Source organism: Propithecus coquereli, unplaced genomic scaffold, assembly GCF_000956105.1.
Source record: "Propithecus coquereli isolate 6110/MARCELLA unplaced genomic scaffold, Pcoq_1.0 Scaffold126, whole genome shotgun sequence".
Lineage (NCBI taxonomy): Eukaryota > Metazoa > Chordata > Mammalia > Primates > Indriidae > Propithecus > Propithecus coquereli.
Window position 1 is genome coordinate 2,976,832 of NW_012136747.1, and position 9,913 is coordinate 2,986,744.

Sequence of the window (9,913 nt, forward strand, 5' to 3'; positions counted from 1 at the left end):
AAAAGAAAATATAGAAACAGCTCTCATCATTGTTTATAAGTGACAACTGACTACATAACTATGTCAGTAGAGAGACCGTGCCACAAGAGAGTTTCAGGACAGATGTCCTCTACACACATTTTAGGTGATAAAAAATAAACTTATCCAAGTACAATAGTTCCCTCTTATCCTCAGAGAACACATTCCAAGACCCACAGTGGATGCCTGAAACCGTGGACAGTACCAACCCTATACACACCTATGATAAAGTTTACTTTATAAATTAGGCACAGTAAGAGATCAAAATAGAGCAACTATAACAATACACTACAATAAAAGTGATGTGAATGTGGTCTCTCTCAACGTATCTTAATATTTTCAGACTGTGGTTGATTGTGGGTAACTAAAATCTTGGATAAGGGGAGGACTACTCTATCAAGATTTGCTCTTAGAACCTTTTAAGCTAATGACTGAAATTAGTCTGCCATCAGCTAGTTTTGATTTTTTAAATTAATCAATTCTTTTAAATACAAACATAGCGACCCTCACATTCATTTTATATATATAGATGTATACTCACTATTTTTCATTAGACAGAACAAGCGAATAGCTGGTTAGCTTGCCCGGGTTTCCTTCCAAACAGTAGCCCTTACTGCCCTCTCGCCCTAACCATACTGTAACCACCACATTGTTTGGCAATTCTTAGAAAAAACGAGGCATGCATACTTTTGAGGATGGTCATTTCATGCTTCAGTCAGCTGTTAGCTAAATAAATAACCTGGAACTTTGAGCTGAGGTGATTAGATATGGAGTGTAAGCGCTGACCCAGACCTTTCCTCATGTAACTGCCTTTTTCAACATGTACCTTGAAATATTGAGTCCTGTAATTTACACCTCACAGATGGGTTCGCTGGGCAAATAAATTTAGGAGAAGATGTATTTCTCCACAGAGAATCATAATATACATTAGCATATTAAAGGATCTAAGAAGTCTCGTAGTGAGGAAACCTGCTTAGTTTTATTTAACCGACTACACATTTCAAACATATTAGGCCAGAGATCTACTAATATCTCATGGGAATAATCTGGAACATGTTGGCTTAATAAAGTGTGCATGAATCCATGTATGAATTAAATGCTAGACAATGCATCTTATGTGTCGAAAAGGAGGAGGCATAATCGACTCCTTTTAAGAAGGTGATGTAAAGGTCGTATTAAGTCAGGTCAACATGAAGACAATGGGCTCAGTTTTGATAGGTTCATTTAACCTCAGTCAAGTGCTCAACATGATGCTGCGCAAATGTGTCAGTTATCGGGCAACCAAGGACAAAGGGAGGGTGGCTCGGTGCAAAAGAAACCCCACCACTGGAGAAACCACCCAGAGGGCATGTTCTGATGAGAGCAAATTAGTAATACCATCTACATACGACAAGGACAACAGATGGAATATTAAAAGCATCTGTGTGGCATTTATAAGCTATGAAATCAACTGATTCCTTCTACTGCAGAGATGGACAGTTAATTATTTATAAAGCATGAAAATGGTTAATATGGCACCTCAGGTCTTGATGGACAACTAACATAGAAACAGGTAACTTTTTTGTGTGTGGTTAAAACATCCCTCTCCCATTAGATGTTCCAGATTTTCACAGGTGTATCTATACAGAAAATTATCTCTGCTATGCAGAAATCACCACTTTCGGTTTTATAAACTACACGTGTTAACATCACCTTGACGGCAGCTGTGAAGCTCAGTGGTCAGCACCGCCTCCTTTCAAAGTGGGCTATGAACCTTGGGTGGGGAGAGGAGACTCATCAAAGAGGTAGGACCTCTTTGCAGAGACCAGGAAATGAATAAACATTCTTATCTGTCAACCTCCCGCATCTCTTGAGTATCTCCCTCTCTTAATACTATGGAGTCCTATCTAGAAAACCATGAGAAAGCATGATTACCTGTGGAGTGAGATTGTGAAGAACTAGCCAGTAACTAGGACGAACCGAACCACCATCACTCCAGGTAGAGGCTGTAAGCAACCAGAAAAGGATCAGGAAGAGTAACAAAAAATTCAAGAAAGCCATGAGAGAGAAACATTTTCCTGTAGCCCACGTTTCTACTCCCCTTTTACAAATAGTCTCTCTTTTTCACCAGTCTCTTGACCTTCTTTTTCTCTTCTACTGGTCCTCATCTCCTGTGCACTCTTCTGCCTTATTTGAAAGAAAATATTTTCCTCCCAGTGTCTCACTCTGCTATTTTTCATTTTTACTCCATCTGTCCCTGGGGAGTTCTTGGGTCCCTCTATCTTATACTGGCTACAACTTTCACTCAAGAGATCCTTTTTCCTCTACCAGACACCCACGCTTTCCTCTTTTGTAAAGATCTCTTCCTGTCTTTACCGTTTGTGTTGACATAGTGGACGAACGACGACATTCCTTAGGCAGATCGTCCTCACCTGAGGCAAGCCGTGAGTCCTGTGTCCCCCACCCCCTGACTGATCGGGGTGCTGTGCTGCTCCAGGGAGATGACGGTTTGGGGTTGGTCAGACCGGGAGGTGGGCGGGGCAGCGGTGTAGTGTTCCTGGAGGAAATATGGTTTTTCCACATCTTGTTGGAGAGATGAGTGGGGTTGTGTCCTATGGGATCTGGGGACCATGTTGATTTGTAATCAGGGAACTTTGCTGTAAGAAGAGAAAATTAAGGAAGCAATAAGGTTAGATGGGTCACTTCTGTTGACAAATACACATGAATTTTGTCTATACACATATAAATACATACATATTTACATTCTAAAAAGTACACATTTTAAGAACAGCAACATAAAAATAGCGTTGTTCTTTGACCTTATTGAATATAAAATTTTAAATTGACTATTGCTCTGAAATGACAACATTATATGAACTAAATATTTAATAAGAGAACTAATTCTCTACTACTTTCTCAGCTAAAAACAACTTGAAAGGGAAGACAAATTTAAGGAGAAAGTACACTTAAAGACATCGGGCTTATATATATATATACACAGTTAGAACGTGAAGTCTAGCAGAACTAAAGTATTCTATAAATACTCATTGACTCAATGAAAAGTACATTAGAAAATTACACTTTTCTTGTGCCCAGATTCAGCCTATCAGATAACAACATTCAAACAGATTTTTACAAAACAATCAACAAATATTCACTAAGGGCTTATTATGTATAAGGCACTAAATCAGCGCTGTGGGTTATATAAACAGTTATTCCCCAAGAACCTCTAGTTGAGATGAGAAGACAAAATAGATGAACCACAGAACTGGTAACCACGGCAGCATCATATATGTTCAGTATACAAGGGAGAAGAAGAATGCTGAGCTGTCAGCAAAGGCTTTGCAAAGGCAGGTCTTGAAGGATTTACACAAATGGATGGGCTCATACGAACAGGAGAACGTAACCCAAGGTTCAACACAAACTCCCCCTGTACCAAGTATGCCCTTCAATTTTGGTTGAACATTTCACAGGGGCAGAGAGGTGATGGAGGCCACAAAGGGAGGCTGGGGGCCGATTCAGATGCCAGCAGGAGTCTCTGCAGTACAGTCAGCATGGAGTGTTTCAACTAGTGTGACAGCAAATAGAAAGGAACAGAAGGAGTGGATATGAGCAACACGACCGCAGAATAAACCACTCGGGAGACAGCATCACTGTCTGGATCCATGGAGGGAGGGAGGGGGAGAGGAGAGAGGGAGAAAATACTGGAAATCTCTGACTGGGTAATACCTGGGACATCATGAAGAAAAATAAAAAGGTGAGTTAAGAAGGAAAGACAACTTGGGGGATGGGGAAATCTAGGTTCAGTTTTATACAAGCCTGAGGTGATTCTTGGTTCATCTCTCAGGTGAATGTCCAATTTTAGAGAAAAGATACATAGTTCAACCTGAGGTATGAGCATTTACAGGAGTGAAAGTTGAGTGGAGGTAAGTTTTTACATGTAAAAGTCCTATAAAAGTATCATGGAGGGTGATGGTTAGAAACATGGAACACTGAGATGCCTCCTTTACGCAGCTGCTCAGACCTGAGGCAAATCCCATCAGCTCGGTTTCTTTATCTAAAAAATGAGACAGAGGGCGACAGAGGGCGGACTCACTGCCTTCAGTGAAGGTAAAGTAAGATTCATGCTGAAGGTTCAGCATGATGCCTGGCCTGCAGGATCATTCCATAAACGGTATGTTACTGTTGTTCTACTGGTATGACACAGAGGTGGCAAGAAAAAGACGACTATTTGCAGACCATTAGCCTGTGGCGTCTTAGCTTTATCTGCTCTTGCCTGGACAAAGCACAGAAGTCTTAATGACTTCAATGGCTGAAGGTCCAACTTTTGTAAAATCAAGGTGCCAATTACAAATGATTTGTCTACCAATCTAAAACGCACTGTGCTAAATGAGTGACCTCAAGCCTTTATTATGCCCATTAACTTTTCCACTCCCTACTGTCTTTCATAAAAATACAAGGAACTCAACAAATGTTGGGAAAATTAACTGAGGTCCTCTTTTTTCCTATGGCCATCTGCCCTTAGTCTTTGTCTGTGTGCAAGGATTTTCAGAGAAAAGCAAGCTATAACTGGCTGCCTTAAGAATAATAGCTTGGACTTACGCTGGTTCTTCCCAAGGCCTTTGATTTCTTCCTAGGATGGTTAAAAGAGCAGCATTTGTGTCACTGGGATATGACCTCGGCCCTCTGAACACCCCCAGCTCCCAGTGATTATGTCACTCATGAGCCTCATCCCAAAGCTGTAACTGCTTCATCCTCCCTGTGAGACTAGAAGCTCCGTGAAGACCTGGCAAATACAAAAGGTGTGCTTCCACCTACGCTGACCTGTGCTGTTCAACTTCTGTAAAAGTATTCGTTAAGAAGTAAATGCCAGTTTTCTTTGTAACAGAGAACCTGATGGAAAAGTGCTAACCTAAGGGAAACAAACAGGTCACACTCGTACCTGAAGTGCTATGAACGTTGGTAAAGGAGTTGTCAGAGGCACTGTAGGGCCAGGCACCAGGTGAAGGCAGCGAGGTGTTGAGGGAAGAATTAGACCCTTGGGATGATAAATGAACAAGAAGAAAATACTGAAGATAAATGGCAGCATAACCAATGAAACCTTGAGAGTATTTTATTTAAACTTCAATATAAGGGAGAACAAAACATGTCTAAAAAAACAAACATGAAAAGCAGTATTCTTATATTTTGGGGTTAAATTATTAGGTACCAGCAAGTGCAAAAGGAGCCACAGATGGACAACTATGAAAACGCTGGGCACTGAACACACACAGGGAGTGTCATGGCTTACCTGTGGTGTTCTCCCGCAGCAGCTGGTGGTCAGTATCGACAATGGGAGATGTGGCTGTGCCCCCCAGCACACTTCCTGGGGTGACATAGGGGTCAGATTCAGGGTCAATATTTTGGATACCTTTCCATGGCACTCCTGGTTGGAATTCTGAGACAAGGAGAACAAATATTAGAGGTAGGAGGTTGTTTAAAAAAATGGTAAAATAATTTTTGATACAAGAAATGGGTCTATGAGAAGTCTAAATACTACATCTATTGTCTCTTAGATTTTCATCATGAAGTTAAAAAAAAAAAAAAAATCAGCCTGAACTTATATTCTTGCCGAGAGCACCTCTGTGTTATCACACATGCTGGTCTGTTTGAGGGAGTGAACTTGACGCCACAGCTCATAGAGGCCTGGCCCCTACCTGCTCCCAGGGGAATTTAGCCTGAAGGCAGAGAAAGCAGGAGTGAGGGGTCTGGTGCTCACAAGCACTGTCCAGGTATCTAGGCCGAGAACTGGGAGGAAGTCTAGGCTGGAGATCAGTGACTTCTCCCATTTTCCTTACTGGACATTGGCCCAAACACATAAAACGTAATATAAATGACCACTGCTACGTGGAACATCCAGGGAAAACCAGCAGGAATGATTAAGCGTAGCATCAGAAACCCTGTAATATACACGAGAGCTTATAATTTTTTTACTTGTCAATTTTAATCATTTTTAAAGCTGTGAGATAGAATCAATAAATTTTTATTTTCCTAATCATGATGAGAAAGAGCAACATGTATTGTATATGACCATATGCATTATATGATCCTACTTTAATAAAATGAAATTATATATATTCATGTCATAAATATACATTTACAGAAAGAGGTCTAGAAAGACATATTTATGGAGTTACTGACTTTTATTTTTGCTTTACTAAATTTTCTACAATGAAAATAGATTATGTCTAAAAGAGAGAAAGAAAGAAAAAAATTAACAAATAATCTCATTGCACTCACTACTGCATACCTGGAACAGAACTGATAATAAATACTTGCCTAAGAATTAAAAATAAACCAATTCAAAAGACACCCCCGAAGCACGTATGTTACGAGGAATTCCATGCATGGGATGAGTGCCAAGTCCCAGCCACAATGTCACTTTCCTTTATCCCCGGATTCCCCATCTAATGAAAATTTTCTATCTTTCCCGCAGTACGTATCTTCCCACAATATATGCCTTGCTTTTATCAGACAATAATTACTGAATGAAAAATGAAAACAAGTGCCTTAGTGAAGTAGGTCACAAAAGCAGTATGTCCAGAACCTGAAACCAACAATTAAAAAACAAATGCTATTATAGAAAAAGAATTTCCTGGACTATACCTGGAGGCCAACTGGCATTGCTGGATTTACTTCCGATTTTATTTGTCGGTGGAGATTTGGCAGGTAACCAGCTATCACCAGCAGGACCCGTATGGCCACCCAGTGTGTCCCCCGGGATGATATCAAACTGGTTGTATGGTGACCCTCCCCGGGTCTTACCAGGGGCTACTATAGCGCCTGAGAAGAGAGAAAGGAAATTAATTCATCCAGAGTAACTCCTATGAACAGAATTTATCTTTTTTATTCAGAAGAACTTAAACAAATACAGTATTCTGAAGCTTATGGAGTAAAAAGAGTACTGGAATGAGGCTGCACTTGGGATTTAGGATATAATTAATAAGCAATGTGACCACGAACAATTCATTTCACCTCGCTGAGCCTCTCAGTGTCTCACTGAGGCACACAGGACTGCTCTTGCTCTTAAACAGTCCTTCCAGTTGTAAAATTCCACAGTCTTATGAAATTAATGAAACGCTCACAAACTATGAATCCTACCATCATCCCCATAGTTTCTATGCTAATGACTTAAAAGTGAGAAATGGGAAAAACACTAAACAATTTGCAGCACAAATTAACTAAATTTCTACTGATGCTACCCACCCAAGTTCTTAAGGGCTGATCAGGCTTAGATTAGCTGGAAGCAGCAGTGTAAACAGAGTGAGTCCACTGGAGAGAAAAGCATCTGCAATTGCTTTAAATTCCAAGGCAGTGAGACGGAATTCCCGCCTAGGGTCTCTGCCAGCACAAGACCAGCAGTGACTCTGCTGCTCTGAGACCCACGGCCTCACACATGAAGAACAGCAAATCCTTTGTAGCCGCTTTCCCGAGAGCATTTCAGTGGTTTTGCTGGTGCCCCCTTTGTGCATTTTTATGCTACGGGGCAGGAAAAAAATTAAAAGCTTAGAATTCCCTTAAACTAACAAAAAATGTGCTTTAAATAAAAGTTTAGATGTCTGTGAGGTGCCATTATACTTATTTTTTCAAATGAATTTTACATGCTGTATTGTGTCACTCGATCTATTCTTAGGATGCTGCTAGTGAACAGATAAAATTATTTCCAGGGTGATGTAGCCTAACAGAAGTATTATCAAAACTATCTCCATGCTCGGCTAAGGGAACATTTGCTTTTCTGGAGCCACTGACAGAAAGTTGGCTCAGGGGCACATTACAGTGAAGTAGTGGAAAACGAAAAGCTTAATTATCTTGGGGATTGCTAAGGAAATGAGGAAAACATGATCTATAAACTCCAAAAGGCAAGTGGATATTTTACCTTCAAGATACCCTCTGCACGTGCCATTTTGCATTTATTATCATGCACCTATCATGTCTTTGGGAACATGAATCATCAGCCTAAGGAAGCCATAGAAGTGCCCAAAGCTATAGATGATACTGGGCTTGGATTATTCAGCCCATAAACATATTTTGTAATTTCAATAAATCATTCTTGACTTTGTGCCATGAAGTCAAATGATAGTGCTCAGGGATATCAGGCAAGGAGCCTCATGTGGCTACCTCGCCAGCCTCCTGCATGGGCTTTTAAAGAGTGGTTCATAAAGGAAACCTGAAAGGCCTCAGACCGAATGACGTGGCTGAGGCCTGCCAGGGAGCTGCAGCAGAACAGACAGATACCTATTTATACTTGGTTCTCATGGATACAGCTGAGTCCAAGTGAATTCCCATCAAATGAAACAAACATTGAAACAAAGGCTGAAGGAAGGTTCTGAGACCTTTTATCTGTTTTACAGGGAAATGGAGAAGCTCTTACAGAGAATTATGGAGAGGAAGGGCTGACCCACATTCACAACCAAAGCCTGCAATGCCCTCAAATGCTGTCTTGCAGACACTGTAATTCAAGAAGAACGAGAAAGCTTAGTGAAAAGTTCAAATCTCATGTATCAGTCATCTTTTGGAGATTAAAAGCAGGAATTTTTGAAAAAGCTGATGAACGTGTGGTTCAAATAATCAACAAGATGTATATCTGTTGTGATCCCTTGCCCCTCAAAAAAACAAAACAGAACAAAAAACCCCAACTCAACAAGCTGATTCTGTTTGGTCAGCCAATTTATAAGGGTTTTACCTCCCATAGGTGCCCAGGTTCACTACCTTCAACCCCATGGCAGCTGGGAAATTTGCTCCCCTTAATTAGAACTAGCACTTTAAATTTCTTGTAATTTTAAATACATGTAACTCTAACCTTCCTCTCACAGGTGATCATAAGATTTGGAGGGAAAAAAGATCAAGAGACTCATTAAGAAAAAGGGAAAGATCTAAGCTTCAAAATCATCTTATAGGATGCTTCCTCAAGACCTGTGGAGGGTCGGAACAGCTTGCTCTTACCGTTTTTGTGCATATTGGCTTCCTGTGTGGCTACGGAGGGCAGTCCCTCCATCATGGAGGTCCACTGTTTAAAGCGAGACTCGGTTCCAGCCTCCTTCCCACCAACCATGCTATAGTCCATGCCGCCAGAGCTGAAGCCTAAAATGAAGAACACCACATTTTATGTCTTTCCATAAATTTCTAGCATCAGCAACCAAGAGTTCTGATGCAGAACCCATGAATGTCTTCACTTGTCATTTAACGGCAAATTCACAAAGTTTCTCCACTCAGAAACAGATACTTTGATTAAAAAATCTGATCTTTGCTCTTGCTTGCTAAAAAAGTGATGACTCTTTGTTAAGGTGCAGAGATGTATATGGCCGCCATCTCAGCGCACGCACACGTTCCCTTTTCCCTTTAGTTGACATTTGTGCCAGGCAGTATGCTGGGGCCAGCCATTCTCCAACCGAGATGAAGAAGCCTAAGCACCCAACCAAAATGGTACAATAGCAGCAACAGGGATGTGATAAAGGTATCTGGGGGAGGAAAGGCTTTGCAGAAGGGACATGTGATCTAGGGCCTAGGGTAGGTATTCAGGTAAGTCAAGGAAACCAAGTACAAAGCTCTGATTCATGACAATCAAGCATGTTTGGGGAATGGCGAGAAGTTCAACGTGATTGCCAATGTCTAGCTAACTATGAGATGAAGAGTGGCAGGGGATGGGGAGAACTGAAGACTCATGTCATGTAGGGTCTTTATATAAAAAGGCGAGGAGTTGGTTGGTACCTTTTTTTCTCTAAGACAGGAGATAAAAAAATTTTTAAGCAAGTGAGAGAGATATAACTAGGTATGAATTTTAAAAAGAGAACAAGCAGGGCCGGGCGTGGTGGCTCATGCCTGTAATCCTAGCACTCTGGGAGGCCGAAGCGGGCGGATTATTTGAGCTCAGGAGTTC

The 9,913-nt window shown here is 41.0% G+C and overlaps 1 protein-coding gene across 1 annotated transcript in view; it reads right to left on the bottom strand.

Annotated features, from left to right (window-relative positions):
- The window catches only part of TNRC6B (trinucleotide repeat containing 6B), a 56,516-nt gene that overhangs the window by 1,442 nt on the left and 45,161 nt on the right, over positions 1-9,913 (bottom strand). The window contains exons 13-18 of the mRNA XM_012638090.1: positions 8,980-9,117; positions 6,643-6,819; positions 5,288-5,434; positions 4,940-5,035; positions 2,430-2,654; positions 1,933-2,003 (exon numbers count right to left, since the gene is read on the bottom strand). Coding sequence (XP_012493544.1) covers positions 1,933-2,003; positions 2,430-2,654; positions 4,940-5,035; positions 5,288-5,434; positions 6,643-6,819; positions 8,980-9,117 — 854 coding nt within the window. The remainder of the gene's footprint in view (positions 1-1,932; positions 2,004-2,429; positions 2,655-4,939; positions 5,036-5,287; positions 5,435-6,642; positions 6,820-8,979; positions 9,118-9,913) is intronic.